The sequence below is a fragment of the Rhinoderma darwinii genome, chromosome 5, assembly GCF_050947455.1.
Source record: "Rhinoderma darwinii isolate aRhiDar2 chromosome 5, aRhiDar2.hap1, whole genome shotgun sequence".
In the NCBI taxonomy this organism is placed as follows: domain Eukaryota; kingdom Metazoa; phylum Chordata; class Amphibia; order Anura; family Rhinodermatidae; genus Rhinoderma; species Rhinoderma darwinii.
Genome location: NC_134691.1, coordinates 228,047,813 through 228,068,245, shown reverse-complemented (window position 1 = coordinate 228,068,245; position 20,433 = coordinate 228,047,813). Strand labels below are relative to the sequence as shown.

Genomic DNA, 20,433 nt, shown 5'->3' with positions numbered 1-20,433 from the left:
GCCAGGCATCTTCTACTGATAAATTGGCAGCTCTTACGGTCTTCTGTGGATCCCTGGTTAAAAAAAACTATTCTATTCTATTCTAGAAGCTAGTTTCTATTGTGGATGTGGTGCCATGCTGTGCCAATGTGAAAGTTCATGCAGTGCCCACTGTTTAGGTGCCTTACAATGGAAACATGATAATTATATTTCCTCTTTTAGGCCACGCTGTATCCTGCTGGACCTCCTGTTCATGACAAGTGACATGGCTAAGATAGCCTTTCTCGCCACGCCTACCGCCCCTGCATGCACACACCTGCCCCTTCCACTCCGCGGGCTTACTCTGCTGCCATATACTGCTAATAGTGCCAAACCGTGTGAATGTGAAGCAGTGCCCGTATATGCCATCAGTGCGGGGACGAGAGAATACAGCAGCGAACAGATCTGTAATTATAAGCTTCATTGACTACTATGGGGATATCAGACCACCTATTGAGAAAACTGCTTAATAAATGCAGACTGTGTATAGGAATATGGATTGGAATAGCTCCATTAACAGTTCTGTATTGAGGACCTTTTATAACTAGTATTAGGACACGTTCACACAGCGCATTTGTTTTGGATTAAAAACCTGCAAAAAAAATACAGTAGCATGCATTTGAATGGGGTTTCGGATACCATTCCGTGACTGCAGGAAAATAAAATCAGCATGGTGTTGAGTATGCTTGGTTTTCATTGTGATCAGAGCCTTAGTTCAGCCATGAGTTAATCAACAGCGCCATCTATTGGTTTTAGATTTTCTGTCACTCTTTTTGAAGCTATACCGTAACATTATTTAAAATTGCACCCTCTATTGGATTTATAAGGCTATATTCACAGAGGTCTGGAGCCTCCGACGGCAGTCCTGTCAGATTTCAATGCTAACTAAACTTTCAAAAAACTTCTGTCATAGAAAGTATATGAGCCCGTACACCAACTGCTCGGCTCTCCGAGAAAAGACTATCAGAAACGAAGTGGCTCACCCGAGCGCTTCTGCAGCTTCATTTTAGCGATCGGTTGGGGTCTCAGTGCTCGGACCCCCACCAATCAAAACTTCTGACATCTCACTATGACGTGTCCAGACGTTTTTTGAAAGTTTAGTTACCCTTTAATAGGAAGAATAGTATCACCACTACAGAAACTGATGGTATCTGGCAATGCGTTGCGGATTCTGATATAAACTGAAAACGAACGCAAGTGTGAACAGAGCCTAACTTCTCTGTTATGTGTTTCACTTTAAAAAAACAATAAAAGTGTTGTACTGGAGTAAAAGTATTTTTCTATCTAACTTTTCAGGGTGAACTGTGTGATTTTTAGCGTTCCAGGCAATAGTTTTGCTTCTACAGCAGTAGTGGTCGCATACCATGAGATAGAGTGGCGAACAGCGCCACCTATTGGGTTTTACATTTTGTCACCCTATTTAAAACTATAGTAGTGTCCTAGAAAAATTGCGCCCTCTATGGGATTTACAAAAAATAGTGACATGTAAGGGCCTGTTCACATCAGCGTTGGCTTTCCGTTCCGGGGTTCCGTCTGAGGTTTCCTGCAACGGAAAGTCAAACTGAAACCAGCTACCCGACCAACCGATAGCATCAACCATGTGGTTCTCTGCCCCTCTCCTTGGTGTTCTGTCATCCCTCTACCGATGGCAACCAATCCACCGGCAGGGATGATTACTAACCTCAGATTAGGACCCTACTACACATGGTCTAAGCCAAAGACCGAGGAGCAAGAACCTGGCAAGAAAGTCCCAATCTCCCCTGCCAGGTAAGTAAAAGCAATAGAGGGTGCCCTGCTTTTATAACTTCAACAGGACTTTAGGGCTATTGCATATAGTAAAAAAAACAATAGATGGCGCTGTACGCCTCTTCAGCTCATGGTTGGTTGAAATCTACGTGACGTGAGGTAATTGTCTGAAACACTTCACAATGGAAAATCTCACAAAAAGCTCCTCTAGCGCGTTGTATTTCAGTGCATCACAAAGCAATTAGAAATCCAATAGAGCGCGCAGTATCACGTGACCTTTTTATAGTTAAATCTAGTGGCAGAAACCCAATAGATGGCGCTGTGCACCTCTCCAATCAGAATGATGATAATCATTAATTCAAACTCTTATACAAACACTGAAGTGGTGCATAGCGCCATCTATAGGTTTTACATTTTCTGTCACTATTTATGGTGAAGTTATGTACAGCGCGTCCTCTATTGGGTTTTATAGTAAATGTTGACATATAGTTTAGTGCTGAACATTATAAGTGGGTTTAGAAGTGCTGGTTTTCCAAGTTGACCTATGTTATGTTTACAATTTCACACCATCTTACTTCCCCTGCAAGTCGTTCGGTGTTTGTTTATATATGTTAGCGGTTCAACCATAAGCTGGTGTGGCGCCATCTATCGGTTTTATGTGTATTATGTTCATATAGCAATCTTATGTTATGTAAAATTGCGCCCTCTACTAGATTCATCAAAAACATTTACTGCCTGGTTAATGTCCCGTACGACGCAATAGCTGGTTTTCTAGGCTAAATTATCCTTTTTCTTAGTGTTTCAGACAGAATCCAATAACATTAATTTGTTCTCTGACTGACATTCAAACAGTGAAGTAAGATCATTGTCTGGAAAACGAGCAGTTGGAAAGTAATTGAGCACAACACACAGACATAACGGCAATAACATACAGGCAATGCTTTCTGTAACTCCAACAGAGGGCGAATTTTATATAACTTCACCTTGAATACAGTGATAGAAAATAAAAGGCTAAAACCGATAGACGGCGCTGTTTACCACTGTAGCGTTTTGTTGAAGCAGTACTGTTGTAAAAGCAATAGAGGGCGCTCTGCTTTTATAACTTCACGAGAACTTTTATATAAGGCCATAAAAAAGTAAAAAAAAAAAAATACAATACATGGCGCTGTACAACTCCCCAGCTAATGTTTAATTGAACACTAGGCCACTTAAGATGATTGTGTGAAATAATAAAAGTTGCATAGTTCACCCTGGAAAAGCAGTAGTTAGTATGTACAAAATAATTGCCCTAGCACGGCGTAATTAAGTGCACTAATTTAAAATCCAATAGAGGGCGCACAAAACGCCACTTTCTAGTCTAAATATAGTGACAGAAAATATAAAAGCCAATAGATGGCACTGTGCACAACTCCAACTCATGGTAACGCAGCGCCATCTATTGGTTTTAAAATTTATGTCACTATATTAAAACAAGAAAGTGAGGATGTGCGCCCTCTATAGGATTCATAGTGAACATTGACATATATTTCTGTTATGTGCAGCATTTTAGAAACACTATAGGAAGTTTTTGTTTTTCTAACTGCTGGTTTTTAGGTTGAGCGATGTGATTTTCAGTATTCCACAGTCCACACAATAATCTTATGTCGTGCATCATTCGTATAGAGAATCAACAATGAGCTGGAGTTTGGTATAGCGCCATCTATCTTTTAGCCTTTTTTTTTTTTCTATAACTTTATGTGAAACTTCTCGTCAAGCTAGCTGGTGTGAGGCGCCCTCTATTGGATTCGCAGAAAACGTTCACAAATGTTTCTAAAAATGTGGCTTTCAATTCTAGGTCTCCGTTTCGTGAAGTAATACAATTCTCTGTGAGCACGGTGCTGGAAGACAGAAAAGAAGAAGCTTCTCATTACTTCAAGGAACCTGCCTGACTACAGCAGCGGAGGGTAAATGGCACTGACTGACGAGACAAAGTGACGTCACATGTTCCATTTTTGCCTGCAGTAACACGGAATAACCAGCAGAGAGAGCGATTTCCACTCTGATCAAGTATTCAGCGGCAACTGGTGTGTGAGGCGCTGATGTTTTAACAATGCAGGAAGTGTGAACCGGTAAGGCTGTGTTCACACGGAGTTTTTTTGCAGGAGGAAAATTCTGCCTCAAAATTCCGTTTGGGGTTTTGAGGCAGATTTTGTCCTTCCTGCACGTCGTTTGCTGCGTTTTTCGCCCGCGGCCATTGAGCGCTACGGACAAAAAACGCTCTCTCTGCCTCTCATTGATGTTAATGGGAGGTCAGAGGCGTAAACGCGCAAAGATAGGGCATGTCCCTTCTTTCTCCCGCGAGGCGGTTTTACCGCTCACGGGAGAAAACCGCCCCCGCCTCCCATTGAAATCAATTGGAGGCATTTTCGGCCGATTTTTGAGGAGTTTTGCGGAGCGGATTCCACTCCAAAAAGCTTGTCAAAATACTCCGTGTGAACAGGCCCTATTTACGGATGTAATTCAAGCGATTTACGCCTCGAATTGCGCCCAAAAAAACGTCTCCAAACCGTCCGCAAACATCTGCCCATTGAATTCAATGGGTCTTACGGTGTTCTGTGCAGACGAGCTGTATTTTTATGCATCGCTGTCAAAAGACGCCCGCCTCAAAGAAGTGCATGACACTTCTTGGGACGTAATTGGAGCTGTTTTTTATTGACTCCATTGAAAAACAGCTCCAATTACGTCCGTAATTGACGCCGCGAAAAACGCGTGCACTTGTCAAAACGTCTGAAATTCAGGAAATGTTTTCGCCTGAAAACATCTCCGTAATTTCAGATGTATTTGGCGTTACCGTGTGAACATACCCTAAGCGTATGTTCTCATGGCCTATTTTTGGAAGTTTTTCGGACCGTAAACGCCTGAAAAACGGCCGAAAAATCGGAAGCAGAACCCCTCCAAACATCTGCCCATTGATTTCAATGGGAAAACAGCTCCGTATTTTCAGACGTTTTTTGCTAAGCGTGTGAACATACCCTTAGGGTATGTTCACACGACAACGCAAAATACGTCTGAAAGTACGGAGCTGTTTTCAGGCGAAAACAGCTGCTGAATTTCAGACATTTTTGCATGTACTCGCGTCTTTCGCTGCATCTTTTACAGACGTAATTGGAGTCCAAAAACGTCCCAAGAAGTGTCCTGCACTTCTTCGGCGCGGGCGTAATTTTACGCGCTGTCTTTTGACAGCGACGCGTAAAATTACACCTCCTCTGCACAGAACATCGTAAAACCCATTGCAGGCAATGGGCAGATGTTTGCAGACGTTTTGTAGCCGTCTTTTCAGGCGTAATTCGAGGCGTAAAACGCCTGTATAACGTCTGAAAATAGGTCGAGTGCACATACCCTTATAATTATTACCATGGAGACTGCGGAAGAAGCCGAGAACCAAGTCACAACCCAAACGACGCATGAGACGATGTTATTGTCACAAGAGAGGCAAGTGTTGCGGCTTCTGGTACATGTTTTATTGCAGGCTTTTCTGTGGGCAGCCTTTCTAACCTGCTGTTGAGGACCAGGAAGGACCTCCATCATGTCTCACAGTATTCTGGAATTTGTAGTTTCACTACTTTGAGGAGGGATCTGATGACAACATATTTGTTTCTCCAGCTCCTGGCGCACCGTTTCCCTTCAAGGGGAGATTTGAGATGCAGATTTTTTTTCCCTATATAAGCTCCGCCCATGAGTACAAGCCACGCCTACACAAGACACCTGAAGTGCCCCAACACTGTCAGAGTGCCTCACCATAAACCGAGTGCTTCCAGAAGGGTGCCCATCATAAACAATAAAGCCAGCAAAACCGGGCAGGGACAAGGGTAGACGGAGTGGACAGCCACCTTGGGCAAGGGGTTAAAAAAAAAAAAAGAGTATTTGTACAACAATTTAGAGACGGTGGAAAGAGATGGGAAGTATGTCGTATAAATAAGAACGCTGGAGAAGGGATGTCAGTGCGCAATTAAATGAGCAATTGTCCATCCCACAGCTACTGTGCTTTATTAACAGGACCAAGAGAGCTTGTCCAGCCCCTGAGCAGAAAGCCCCCATAATAATGCTATGAGCGCCCTCTTCATGTAGTCATAGAATTCATTTAAAGAAGCTCTGTCACCACATTATAAATGCCCTATCTTCTACATAATGTTATCGGTGCTGTAATGTAGACAACAGTGGTTTTTATTTTGAAAAACGTTGAATTTTGAGCAAGTTATGCAGAATTTTAGATTTATGCTAATTTGTTTCTTATTATACAACTGGTGTGTTTTTACTTTTTTTTTTTACCAACTGGGCGTTGTAAAGAGAAGTGTATGACGCTGATTGGTCAGCGTCATACACTTATCTTTACAATGCCCAGTTGTCTATTAAAAAACGAATTAGCATAAATCTAAAATTGTGAATAACTTGCTCAAAATTGATTATTTTTCAAAATAAAAACCAGTGTTCTTTACATTACAGCGCCAATCAGATTATGTAGGAGATAGGGCACTTATAATCTAGTGACAGAGCCACTATTAAAGAGGCTCTGTCACCAGATTTTGCAGCCCCTATCTGCTATTGCAGCAGATCGGCGCTGCAATGTAGATTACAGTAACGTTTTTATTTTTAAAAACAAGCATTTTTGGCCAAGTTATGACCATTTTTGTATTTATGCAAATGAGGCTTGCAAAAGTACAACTGGGCGTGTTGAAAAGTAAAAGTACAACTGGGCGTGTATTGTGTGCGTACATCGGGCGTGTTTACTACTTTTACTAGCTGGGCGTTCTGATGAGAAGTATCATCCACTTCTCTACACAACGCCCAGCTTCTGGCAGATCACGCTGTGACGTCACTCACAGGTCCTGCATCGTGTCGGACGAGCGAGGACACATCGGCACCAGAGGCTACAGTTGATTCTGCAGCAGCCTCGGCGTTAGCAGGTAAGTCGATGTAGCTACTTACCTGCAAACGCTGATGCTGCTGCAGAATCAACTGTAGCCTCTGGTGCCGATGTGTCCTCGCTCGTCCGACACGATGCAGGACCTGTGAGTGACGTCACAGCGTGATCTGCCAGAAGCTGGGCGTTCTGAAGAGAAGTCGATGATACTTCTCGTCAGAACGCCCAGCTAGTAAAAGAAGTAAAAACGCCCCGATGTACGCACATAATACACGCCCAGTTGGACTTTTACTTTTCAACACGCCCAGTTGTACTTTTGCAAGCCTCATTTGCATAAATACAAAAATGGTCATATCTTGGCCAAAAATGCTTGTTTAAAAATAAAATAAAAACGTTACTGTAATCTACATTGCAGCGCCGATCTGCTGCAATAGCAGATAGGGGTTGCAAAATCTGGTGACAGAGCCTCTTTAAATTCGGTCTGCCTCCAGCCACCACTAGGGGGAGCTCTCCATATATATTTATACACTCCCATTGCAGTAAATTGGAGCAACAAGAGATTCTCAGGCGATCCAAGAGTAGACCAGAATGAAAGCATTCTCTGGTAATAAATAAGTTACAGGGGTTTAAACACCAGGTTATTCCCCACCACTTTTTGAATCCTTCAAATCACCTGGAGAGCAACTCTGAAGTCCCGGACACTTTTTAAAAATATGAGCAAGTGTTCCAAACGGCATATTTTTTCAATGTTTATTGTCTTTATATTAGATCTTGTTACTGTTGGCCATTGACAGTCATGCAGCTGTGACATCATAGACAAGAAATTGTAATGTAAGACCATATAACATCTTAAAGAGGTTTTCCACCATAAACGTTGATGTATATATGTAAGTCTGATCGGTGGGGTTCCAGCCACTGGTAGGTCATTTTATCTTAATCTCTATTATTTCAGGGAGCGGAGCATTTTAAAAGACCAAGTGATCACCAGCAATACTGAAACATGGCAGAATATCCCTCATTTCCATGGCCTGCAGCGGGTTGGAGGGGTGGACCTGTCCTACGTAAAAGAAGACGATACAAGTGCATGTGCCTCGCTCATAGTCCTGAGTTACCCTGATCTGGAGGTAATGTTACTGCAAACCAAAATGGATCATCCAGCCGCAATCTAAAATGTATGTATAGATAACCAAAGCAGCGCTTTTTTGAAAGGAGTGGGGGGTTCAGCAGTCCGTGCCTGCAAGATTCAGGCTACGCTGCGAGAGCGGAGTCCTGTGTGTGTTCATGAGCTCATGGTCCTTTGCTTTAGTATGACACCAAGATCTCCGTTCTAGCCCTTATATTCTAGTCTCAGCAATTGTTTAAAGTCATGACATAATGCAGGGGTCAGCAACCTTCGGCACTCCAACTGTTGTAATACTACAACTCCCAGCATGCCATTACAGCCAAATTCTTTATTATCCCAACCAGGGTTGTCAGTGCATGCTGGGAATTATAGTTTCACAACAGCTGGAGTGATGAAGGTTGCTGATCCCTGTCACAATACATAAGTCTTCGGTAGTGAAAGGGTTGGCACCAACATGCATTTAAAAAAAAAAAAGGTATTGATTGAAAACATCCTACCGTTGTGTGTCTACAGCTTCTATGCCTATGTGTCTTTTTTTTTAAAATGTTTTTTTATTGATAATAGCGTTATTAGCAATCACTCGTCAAAACACAAGCATAAAGTATACTGCGACCAGTGCAACTGGATCGCAGCACAATAAATATCACACATATTCTAAGTAATACAGAAGCACAACATACACAAAGGCACAAATCCTACACTATACATTACACTCTGCACTACATCAACATTCTGATAAAGCATCACATATCAATCAACAATACAACAGGCAAGCGACAGGGGATGAGGGGAGGGAGGGGGAATCACAGGTCCGAAGCTTTATTGAAAGACAGACACACTGAGGAGGGGGGATTTTAATCCTTTTCTTCATCGACGTCCAAACTGTCCATGATGGAATAGTCTTTGAGCAGGCTGCGGACCAGCCTGCAGCAGTCCTGGACGGACATCCTCTCCCAGTTCATAACCAGGCGAGTCCTGGAAATCCACAAAGAGTCCTTAAAGAGGCTCTGTCACCAGATTCTCAAACCCCTATCTCCTATTGCATGTGATCGGCGCTGCAATGTAGATAACGGCAACGTTTTTTTTAAAAAAAAACGTTCATTTTTGGCCAAGTTATGAGCTATTTTATATTTATGCAAATGAGCTTTGAAATGGACAACTGGGTGTTTTTTTTTTCGTTATGTCCAACTGGGCGTGTATTGTGTTTTTAACTGGGCGTGTTTATGTGTATGACGCTGACCAATCAGTGACCAGTCCGCGTCATACACTCCTCAACATCTGCACGCTCCTCTCCTGAAATATTCTGTGCTGCTGTGAACTCTGCTCTTACCATTACGTAGCTCTCAGTCTGTTACCTCTCCGCCACTCCTGTCCTCAATAACACCTTCACATGATTGGCAAGTCACCAGCCCGCACAAGATCTGCACGCTCCTCTCCTGAAATATTCTGTGCTGCTGTGAACTCTGCTCTTACCATTACGTAGCTCTCAGTCTGTTACCTCTCCTCCACTCCTGTCCTCAATAACACCTTCACATGATTGGCAAGTCACCACCCCGCACAAGATCCTACTGCACGGCTGACAGCCGTCAGCTGTATAGCTAACAGCACGGTTGTGTTGGAAGCGCGCCCTGCTGTGTTTCACTTAGCAGCTGGGTGTGTTCCCCTCATCTAGCTGCTATGTTCTATCCTGACCGCCTGTGAATTCTCTGTGCGGTCTTCGCAGTGCTGCTACCCCGTTTACCTACGGGAGCAGAACGCGGCTCCTGAAATACTCTGTGCTGCCTTAAACTCTGTGGACAGGTCAGGATCCTGTTTTTTTTAAATGCTGCTGGGGAACCCGCTCGATCCACTATATAAGGCTGCGCCTCCATCCTCTTCTGCCCCAGTCACTTATTCCCAAGCACTGTAAACTTTCAGATTGGTTGCGCTGCGAATATTCGGAGAACGTGATTGGTTTATGTGCAGGGTAATGAACAGTGGCGTAGCTAAAGCGGTCGCAGTTGCGACCGGGCCTCGCCACACTTAGAGTGACCGCTTAGATAAAATTTATTTTTACACAGCGCAGGTGCAGCAGCGCGTGTACTCCCCCCTCCCTTCTTGTGCTCTGAGGCACTAGATTGGAGGAGACAGGGGAGGAGGAGTCTAGATACACACACTGCCGCACACTGTGTAAGGAGAAGCTCCTATCTCATCGCAGCTCATTTCCCCCACATCCATGTGAGTTCTGGACAGGCATCAGTTACATTGTCTTTCTTTAGTGTTTTTCCCTATACTGTGTCTGTGCTTTGCTGTCTCTCTCTGTTCTTTCTATCCTGCAAATAGAGGACAGAACGGGAGGATTCAGCAATGAGAGCAGCGCAGACAGGACACTGATAAGAGGTTACTGAGGGTCATAATTCATTACAGGACAGCTCCTGCCTCCAGTTATCGGGAAGACACTGATAAGGGGGCTAAGGGTATGTTCACACGGCCTATTTACGGACGTAAATCGGGCGTTTTTGCCCCGAATTACGCCCGAAAATAGCGCCTCAATAGCGCTGACAAACATCTGCCCATTGAAAGCAATGGGCAGACGTTTGTCTGTTCACACGAGGCGTATATTTACGCGCCGCTGTCAAATGACGGCGCGTAAATAGACGCCCGCGTAGAAGAAGTGACCTGTCACTTCTTTGGCCGTAATTGGAGCCGCTATTCATTGACTCCAATGAATAGCAGCGCTAATTACGGCCGTAATTGACGCGGCGTTCAAGCGCCTGCACATGCCGGTACGGCTGAAATTACGGGGATGTTTTCAGGCTGAAACATCCCCGTAATTTCAGCCGTTACGGACCCCCGCCATGTGAACATACCCTAAAGGTTACTGTGGGTCATGATTGCACATTACTGGAGGTCTGGAGCTGTGCTGTAATGTGAAGCACACAGCTCTGCTATGCCAGTGTCCATTAGGAAGCTATAGATAATAAAGAGGCTGCTCCTACAGGTTTATAAAGTTGTTTTTTTTGCCAGAATCATAAATTACCACCTATCCTTAGGATAAGTGATCATTTTGTTTTCGCTGGGACCCCCACCAATCATGAGAACTGGGGTTCCAAACCCCCCATTCCTCCTCACTGTAAGCAGGACAGAGTACAGCGCTCGGCTGTTTCCGTCATTGTCATAGACCGTGAATGGTGCGGCGGGCGTATGCTCAACAGCCGCTCCATTCAAGCTCCTCTTTACTGCAGGGGTGCAGTGAGAAGGATCTGAGGGTTTGGGACCCCTGGTCTCTCGATCGCCTCCAGCAATAAGAGAATGATCAAATATACTGTGGATAGGTAATAATTTATGATTCTGGGAAAACCATTTTAAATATGTTGCAATTAATAAAATTATCAACTGCCCAGGTGGAATTTATCCTGTGTAGGAGGACATAGGGTGTAGCAATCCCTTTGTGGGGGCAAAAAAGTTGGTATTATGACTGCATAAGGCACAAAGGAGGGTATTACTGTGGGGCACAAAAAAGGCATTATGATTTTGTGGTGGGACACTATTACTTTGTAGGGCACTAGTACAGTTTGGGGCACAAATGGGGCCACTATTAAAGAGGCTCTGTCACCAGATTTTGCAGCCCCTATCTGCTATTGCGGCAGATCGGCGCTGCAATGTAGATAAGAGTAACGTTTTTATTTTTTAAAAACGAGCATTTTTGGCCAAGTTATGACCATTTTTGTAATGCAAATGAGGCTTGAGTGGATGATACTTCTCGTCAGAGCGCCCAGCTAGTAAAAGTAGTAAAAACGCCCCGATGTACGCACATAATACACGCCCACTTGGACTTTTGCAAGCCTCATTTGCATAACTACAAAAATGGTCATAACTTGGCCAAAAATGCTCGTTTTTTAAAAATAAAAACGTTACTGTAATCTACATTGCAGCGCCGATCTGCTGCAATAGCAGATAGGGGCTGCAAAATCTGGTGACAGAGCCTCTTTAAGGTGGAGGGGGCACTAAGAGGGCTATTGGGGCTAGCAGCATAATTTGTAGTTTGTGTGAAGAGACAAGTTGTGGCTGGAAGAAGTCATGCCGGTCTGGCCTGGATAGAGTAGAAAAGAGAAATCGGGATACAACTGTAGTGTATTAATTTTTCACTGTGTAGAGCTGGTATATGACCTTTATTTGGTGACTTCATTATGTAGGAATACTATCATACATAGAACTGCGCCGCTTTAAGCCTGCCGTGTTATAAAAGTTGTTTTATTCGTCTCTGATGTATATATTTTTGTTTTGAGGGGTTACTTTAGAGACCCAGTAATGCAGCTGAAAGTTAGAGAGAAGATGCGTAGGGGGGCCCAAACTGAAATTTTGCACCTGGGCCCATGAACCTTTAACTACGCCCCTGGTAATGAACATACAGACAAGCAGTAGAAGACTGAATTCAATGAAATGCTCAGCCCTTAGTCAGTCTTCTACTGCTTGTCTGTATGTTCATTGCCCTGCACATAAACCAATCACGTTCTCCGAATATTCACAGCGCAACCAATCTGAAAGTTTACAGTGCTTGGGAATAAGTGACTGCCACATTCTTCTAAACAGTCTCGGCTGTGGCATCAGGGATCCCTGGAATAGACTCCGCTATGTCCTTTGCTTGGATGAGCTTGTGGATAGTCTTTGGCTTCCACAAGACGGGCTTGAGTCCCTCCAGCTGGTGTTCCCTCACAAACTTTAGAAGGTCCTGGTAGTACCAGGGAACGACTCAGTTGTAAGGGTAGGAGCTGTCCCACTTGTCCCGTCCCAGCCTACTCCAAAGAGGCAGGAGAAAGAAACGAGACATGGACCTGCCCGCCGAGCCAACAGCCGTCTTTTTAGGAGTCCTGCGGATGCTGTCACACACAAAAGATGCCCGCAGCAGAGTGGGGATGTCTGGGACTTCCACCCTTGTGGGGCTCCTTGTACATAACTGTCCACTTTACTCTGTCCATTTTGGAGCCCCAGACAAAGCAAAAGACAGCCCTGGTAATGGCCTGGCACACGGTTACATGTGGCGGCCAGGCCTGTGCTGTGTATTGAAGCACAGGCAGGATCTTATTACGCAGTACAAGAGTCTTTCCCTCGATGGTAAGCCGTCTAAGGCTCCACAGTCCGGTCTTCTGATTGACGATAGCCAAGCGGTCTTGCCAAGACTTTAGGGCTGCTCCTTCCTTCCCGAACCAGACTCCCAGGATCTTGATGAAGTCTGGCTGGATGGAGAAGGGGGCAGAGGAAGTCTGGGTACATCCTCCAAAGAGCATGGCTTCCGACTTCCCGCAGTTGACCTTGGCCCCTGAAGCTCGGCTGAATTCTTCGCAGGTCTGGACGAGTGTAGTCACCGAATGCTGGTCAGCTCAGAAGATGGTCACGTCGTCCATGTAGAGCGAGCACTTGACCTCGAAGTGTCCTGGGCCTGGTGCGGTGATCCCTCTGATCTCCCCATTCTGCCAGATAGACTCTGCAAAGAGTTCTATAACACAAACAAAAAGGAGAAGTGAAAGAGGACAGCCTTGTCTGACCCCGGAGAGTACCGGAAATGGGTCAGTCTTCCAGCCGTTCACCAGCACTGTGCTGAAAATGTCAAGGTACATCAGGTTAACATAGGAACAGAACATTTCTCCCAGCCCGAACTTTCGCAGCGCCTTGCCCATAAGGATGTGTGAAACACGATCAAATGCCTTTTCCTGGTCAAGTCTGACCAGGGCCGCGGACATGCAGCGGGCATTCACGTATTGCACAGTGTCTCTCATGAGAGCAAGGTTGTCTGCGTTCCTGCGGCCAGGAATGCTGCAGGTCTGGTCCGGGTGGATGATCCGCCCGATGACACCTTTCAGCCGGGTGGCCAGTACCTTGGCGAGGATCTTGAAGTCCACGTTCAGGAGAGAGATGGGACGCCAGTTTTTCAAGTCCCGTCTCTCTCCCTTCTGCTTATACAGGATCGTGATCATTCCTTCCCTCAACGACAGAGGCATTCTGCCCTACACCACCATCTCCCTGTACAGCTCCAACATGCATTTTAAAAAAAAAGTATTCATTGAAAACATCCTGTGTAGTCTGATCCTGCCGTCATACTCTATTGCAGGGGTCAGCAAGCTTCAGCACGCCAGCTGTGTTGAAACTACAATTCCCAGCATGCCCTGACAACCTTTTGGCTGGAATAATAAAGCATTTGGCTTTCATGGCATGCTGGGAGTTGTAGTTTTACAACAGCTGGAGTGCTGACCCCTGCTCTATTCCATGTGTCCCCTACTTCTTGCTAACCTACCTGATGTACATTTCCAAAAAGTAGTGGACAGATGTAATGGAGTATGACTGTGGGATCAGACTACACAGGGTTTCTTTTGTAGTCTGTAACTATGGAGACACACAGATCGGCATAAGAGCTGTAGACAAAAAAATGTAGGCTATTTTTAGTTTAGAATATTCAAAAGGTTGCCACATTGTTCATTTAAGATGACTAGGAGCAATGACCAAAATTGTTTGCGAAGGTGAATACAGCCTATACTTTCTTATAGCTGCCAGTAGTGAACATTGTGTGCTCTAGGTTTTCTACGAGGACTGTCAAATAGTGACCACTGTATGCTACTTACATAGCCATTTTCTTAGCCTTTTTGAGACATACCATCACTGGTTAAAGCAGTGAAGAGGCTGCAGGAGAAGGATTCCAGTTTGATGCTCTAGGTGAGCTAAATCTGCGTTTTATAGGTCACTGGAACTATACGCTATTCAGATGTGTAAATGTCATCTCTGTTCTTGGGACATCCTTCTGATTGGGTCCAAAATCTGATACTGTAAATTCTGCCTTAAAGGGACTGTATGAGATTAAAAGAGAATGTCTGCATGTTTTCCCCAGAAACAGTGACACTCTTGTTTATAGGCTGTGTTCGGTCTTGCAGCGCCGCCCCATTTTTTTATTTTTACCCTTGGTTTCTATGCGCTGGCATTGGGTTTTGTACTTAGCGGCCAGCACCGTACATATACGGTTCTATGATTGACAGCCGCCACTCTTTGGCAATGGCCTGGATCGGCGACATTTTTGATCTTGTTCGTTTAACCCTTGTAATGTCGAGATCAATAGCAATGGAGTACCACAAGGAAGAGGATGATCTCTGGTACCCGATTGTCAGTTCACAACTTTAAAGAGTAGCCGTTAGCTGCCCTGACATGTCAATTTTAGTAAAAAATTGTATTCCCCATAAAATAATAATTCTGAAGCGCCTTTTCTAGAACTCTGCGTTGTACCGTTCCTCTGTTATTCCTCCTAGACATTTATAAATAAACTGACAGCTGGGTGTTACCAGTTTGGGGTGTATCCCTACACAGACTGACACTGTCCAATCAGTGCTAACAGAGAGAGACTATAGGGAAACATTTCCAACTGCTAACTGTCACTTTTTTTTTTATTTCTAGGAGGAATAACCGAGGAATGACACATAGCAGATTTCTAAGAAAAGGTGTTGCAGAATTGTTATGTTATGAGAAATACAAGTATTTACTAAAACAGACATGTCAGAAGGGCTGATAGGTTCCCTTTAAGGGACAGCCCTGGGCCTAACAAAAGGCCACTGGACTGTACTGTGTGATCCCCTGTTACGGCATACCTGAGGTTTTGCATGCACATTCTCCTCAATTGAGTTTTTCTGAGCACTCTTGAGACTGCGTCGACTTTTAAACGTCATTTTACATATATAATTTGTAAATACATTACATAACTTATCTGGTTGTAATATTGAGTTACAGTGTGTATCATAGTCCAGAGCTGCATTCACAATTCCGTTGGCTTCAGAGCTGAAATCTCCCAACATTCATTTGTTTTTCAACGCCTTCTCATAGCTTGTGATTGGCATTCTGGGAAGTATTATCCTAACACCAGGCACAAAATAGTAATCTGTTAGTTTAGGTAAACTGTTATGAATTTGTCTCATGGCAAGCTTGATGACTGTTTCCAATGACAACCAGCAGAATAATATACAGCTCTCGCCTATAATACAGGATCAGTATTGTAATGAAAAATTGATTATATCAAAACCGTAAAGTAGTGTTCCAAGCTGTAACTACATTAATTCTGACATTTTCTTATTTAACATCGTCACATTTGACAGGGGATATTTTTGGGTTCCAGGTGCTTCTTGTGGACGGTAATGGAGTCCTGCATCACAAGGGTAATTAATTTAGTCATTGTCTCTCCACTAGAGTGGGATCGTCTTTTCCCTTTAAAAATGTGGGTTGAAAGTTTTTTGGGATTCGGCTAAATTATTCTCTTTGGGCCTGAGGGGGAGGAGCATGACAGGGATTAAAAAGAAACGGAGAGAATCCTTGTCATTTACTGCCTGCTTCAGGCCCTGCACTAGGCATAACACATTGTATAAGTCAGAAAACTTGGTTTCCATGGTGACTAGAGAAGCGACCCTGGTGACTGGGTTTTGCACCCTGCCATTCATGCATTTAGCAGCTGGTTCTTTCACTAAGTAATAGAATCCAGCTCCATGTATTTAGCACCTACAGCATTAAACGGGTTACCCAGGATTAGAAAAACAAGGCTACTTTCTTTCATAAACAGCGCCACACAGGGTCCATGGGTTGTGTCTGATATTGCAGCTCAGCTCCATTGAAGTGAAAAGGACTGTGGACAGGTGCGGCACTGGTTTTGGAAGAAAGCAGCCATGTTTATTTAATCCTGGACAACCCTTCAAACTCCATTCCTGCCTTCAGAAGTGGTCGCAGACCGCTCCTTCTGCGTCGTACACTGTTAGCGGAGTGCCAGCAATGTGAGTTCATGGTTAACCTGCTTTGACTACTGGGGAAGTGAGGACAGCCTACTGTTACTACTGGGGGAAGCTAGGAAGGGTTTTCCTATGGCTACTGGGAAAGTGGGGGGCCTGCTATGTTTACTGCAGAAGTGGGGTCCTCTGATAACTGGGAAAGTGTAGAAGAGAGGAGATTTGTCCAGGGCTGGAGATACCAATTCTGGGAACAGACAGACAGACCCTAGTAATATGTTATTGATGAACCTCCATTTATAAGGCTGCATTCTTCCCTTTTGATATTGATCTCTCCTTCCTTCCTCTCCAGGTTTCGGAGTAGCATGTCACCTTGGTATCCTCACAGGTCTACCCACCATTGGGGTTGCCAAGAACTTGCTCCAAGTCGATGGTCTAGTCACATAAAGAACAGGTAACTAACTACAAGTAAGCCAAAAAGACTCTTTTGTTATACGTTCAGTCTGGGTCCCAAAAAATCAGCTGTTTTGAAGGAGATGCATCACTCGTATGAGTGCTGCTTCCCCTTCATTTTTACTTGCTCACTGTGAATCGTCGACAAGGATGTATCAGCAATTCACAGGTATTGCAGCCTTCTTCCTCCATTGAAGAGAATGGGAGAAGGCTGCAATACCTTTGAATCGCCTCTACATCCGTGTCGACGATTCACAGTGAGCAAGCAGAAATTAAGGGGAAGCAGCGCTCGTACGAGCGCTGCACCCCCTTCGAAACAGCTGATCAGGGGGTGGAGCCTGACCGCGAACTGTGATGGACGCTTAAGCCTGTGGCTCCTTCACTGGGTACGTTCGGACCGCTTATAAAGCATCTTTCAAGGCCAGCAAAATGGTAAAATCTGCTAGAGACAAGTCCAGTGACCCACCTGCTACTCCTAAATCGGGAAAAGGTTAGTCGGATCTTCCGAAATTCTGGAAAAAGGGCTCCTCGCCCGCGAGATCTTCCAAAATGGCGCCTACAGCGGCAGACATGGCTGAGTCTGATATTGACAGCGTCACGGATGGAGATCAAGCTGATGGAGATCAAGCTGCACCTATTTCAAAGAGCTTTCTCAGCAGAACTCTCCTCCAGGCCCTTAAACCGTCATGACCAAATTAGCCGACACTAAGGCGCAAGTCCAGCAAATTGGCCGTAAAGTTGAAGACCTGGTGTCTGCCTGCACTATCATCGTGGAGCACTCCGTAGCATTGGCCTCCACTGTTTCCCAACATACGGGACACCTTAATAGAGCCCTCACTCTGTTTGAAGACCAGGAAAACAGGAGGAGAAGAAATGTGCGTATTAAAGGCCTTCCGGAGACCTGGGTTGCGAAGGCACTACACAAGGTAACCATGGATATTTTCTCTGACCTATTAGGCCCAGACAGAGCTGTTACCGTAACCATTGAATGGGTTCATAGAGCCCTACGGCCGCTACCGAAACCAAATGAACAACCACGTGATGTGATTTGTGGCCTACTTTCCTATGTAGATACAGCGGATATTCTTGCTGCTGCAAGGGAGCGTCGCTCTATTATATACCAGGAGGGAGAGCTTTCGTTCTACCAGGACTTGGCTCCTACAACGCTGGCGAAGCGGCGCCGATTAAAGCCTCTTCTAGAAGTCTTGCGGGCTCGCAATATTCAATGCACATGGCTTTTTCCTTTTGGCCTGGCAATTCTACATGATGGTAGACGGCTTATGATTCATACCATGTCTGATCTGGAAAGGATCTGGCCGATCTTGGATATACCGCCGGTTGAAGTGGCTTCTTGGTTGCCAACTCCAGATGTGGAGCCTTTGCCGACCCTGCCGGGGAGGGATTTAAATGTAACTTTGAACCCGTTGTTGAACTCTTCCTCTAAAAAGTCCCATGTCTCTCAGGCAGCCATTCGAAAATTATGCTCGGTGCTACAGGACCTCCACCTTGTAGATATTTGGAGACACCATAACCACGCAGCTATAGATTACTCCTATTTCTCTTCAGTACATGGTTCATTTCAGAGGTTAGACTATATACTGTATTTGTGTCAGATTCCCTCCTTCCTTATACCCCATACCCTAAGATCGGGAATATTACAATATCCGATCATGCTCCTGTACATATGCATCTCACACTGACTCCGTTGCCGGTGAAGGAATGGAGATGGAGATTAATTGAGTCCCTACTGGACTCCGAGGCTGAGTGTGGGGTTCTCCGAGACCATTTATAAGAATTCTTTAGGTTTAACACTTCTAGCATCACTGACCAGCTGATGGTTTGGGAATCACACAAGGGTTACATTAGGTTTTTTTTTATAGCGCTTGGTGCCAGGGTTAAGAAGAGCAGGCAAAGGGAATTAGATTCTCTTATGTCACAGATAGCGGCCTTAGAACGTGTGCATAAATCTTCCAAATCACTTTTAGTACAAACTGACCTTATTGCACTTAGGGAACAGTTGTGAGCTTTATTGGCAGCTAAATCGGCAAAACACCACCTTTATTTTAAACATAAAGTTTATGTACATGGTAATAAAGGAGGTAAATTTATATCCTCACTCATAAAGAAAGCTAGAACCAAAGCTCATATTAACGCTATTAAAGATGAGTCAGGTACGGTGAAAACCTCCACTAAAGATATTGCACAGGCCTTCCAAGATTTTTACTCTCAGCTTTATAATCTACACAAGTTTAAACCCTCTAACACTGCACTTGATAGAACGGAAGCTGTTGGTTCTTTCCTCAATGCCCTTAATCTACTGATTATAGGGGATGATGTGGCTGCTGGTCTTTTAGGTCCGGTCTCCTTGTCTGAACTGCAGAAAATTATCAACAGTATCCCACCGGGGAAAAGTCCGGGACCTGACGGTTTTCCTCTTATATATTATAAAAAATTTCAAGAGATTCTTCTACCACAGCTTGTACTTACCTGCAATGCCTTATTGACAGACTCCTTGCTCCCTAGACAGGCACAAGAAGCACAAGTCACTTTGATATTGAAAGAGGGTAAGGATCCATTGTCATGTAGTAGCTACAGGTCCATCTCTCTTCTGAATATAGATGTGAAGATACGGGCTAAACTCATTTCCACTAGACTAAACACTATCATACCCATCTTGATACATGTGAATCAATCAGGTTTTGTTAAGGGAAGAGAGGGTAGGGACAACTCGACTAAACTTTTCCATTCTATCCCCCTAGTCTTTCTTGGTATCGATGCCAAAAAGGCTTTTGATAGAGTTGACTGGGCCTTTATGGAAGCCACCCTGCTGAAATGTAATTTCCCTCCTTCTCTGATATGTGCTATCTTTACTTTATATGAACAACCACATGCCAGATTGAAAGTCAATGATACTCTTTCCCCAACATTCAACATCTCGAATGGTACTCGTAATGGGTGTCCCCTCTCTCCCACCCTTTTCATCTTAGTCATTGAGACTCTTTTGGAGGCCGTTCGGTAGGACCAGGAGATCAGGGGAATTCGAACACACGACTCTCAATTCAAGGCCACTGCGTTTGCTGACGATTTATTATTTGTAGTTACTAACCCAGAGACGGGTCTTGCACGCATCACAAAGCTCCTCTCTCTGTTTGGTACCCTCTCTAACTTTAAGGTAAATTTGAGCAAGTCTGAGGTGTTAAACATTTCCCTACCTGTGACTGTTTTAGAGAGGCTTAAACAGACCTTGCCATATAAGTGGTCTAGAGAGGCAATCACATATCTCGGCATACAGATCCCGCCTATATTGACAGATATAGATCACCTCAACTACCAACCCCTTTTATCAACAATTTCTAGCCTCTTGAGATCCTATGATATTCTCTTGGTCTCCTGGATGGGACGAAAGAATCTGCTGAAGTCATATGTAATTCTGAAACTCTTATATGTTATGCAGATGGCGCCTATAC

At 44.4% G+C, this 20,433-nt stretch overlaps 1 protein-coding gene across 1 annotated transcript; it reads left to right on the top strand.

Annotated features, from left to right (window-relative positions):
- Nucleotides 1-5,158: 5,158 nt before the first annotated feature.
- On the top strand, nucleotides 5,159-16,961 carry LOC142652560 (endonuclease V-like). The gene is made up of 4 exons (XM_075828211.1): nucleotides 5,159-5,235; nucleotides 7,617-7,788; nucleotides 15,916-15,955; nucleotides 16,866-16,961. Exons 1-4 carry the CDS (start codon nucleotides 5,159-5,161, stop codon nucleotides 16,958-16,960), a joined length of 384 nt encoding a protein of 127 aa, XP_075684326.1. The 3' UTR covers nucleotide 16,961.
- The last annotated feature ends 3,472 nt before the right edge of the window (nucleotides 16,962-20,433 follow it).

Excerpts from the sequence above, each read along its gene's own strand:
- LOC142652560 (XM_075828211.1), top strand. The coding sequence starts at position 5,159 with ATGGAGACTGCGGAAGAAGCCGAGAACCAAGTCACAACCCAAACGACG. Across the intron at positions 5,236-7,616 it reads ATGTTATTGTCACAAGAGAG|GGAGCGGAGCATTTTAAAAG; the intron begins GCAAGTGTTGCG and ends CTATTATTTCAG. Across the intron at positions 7,789-15,915 it reads TGAGTTACCCTGATCTGGAG|GTGCTTCTTGTGGACGGTAA; the intron begins GTAATGTTACTG and ends TTTGGGTTCCAG.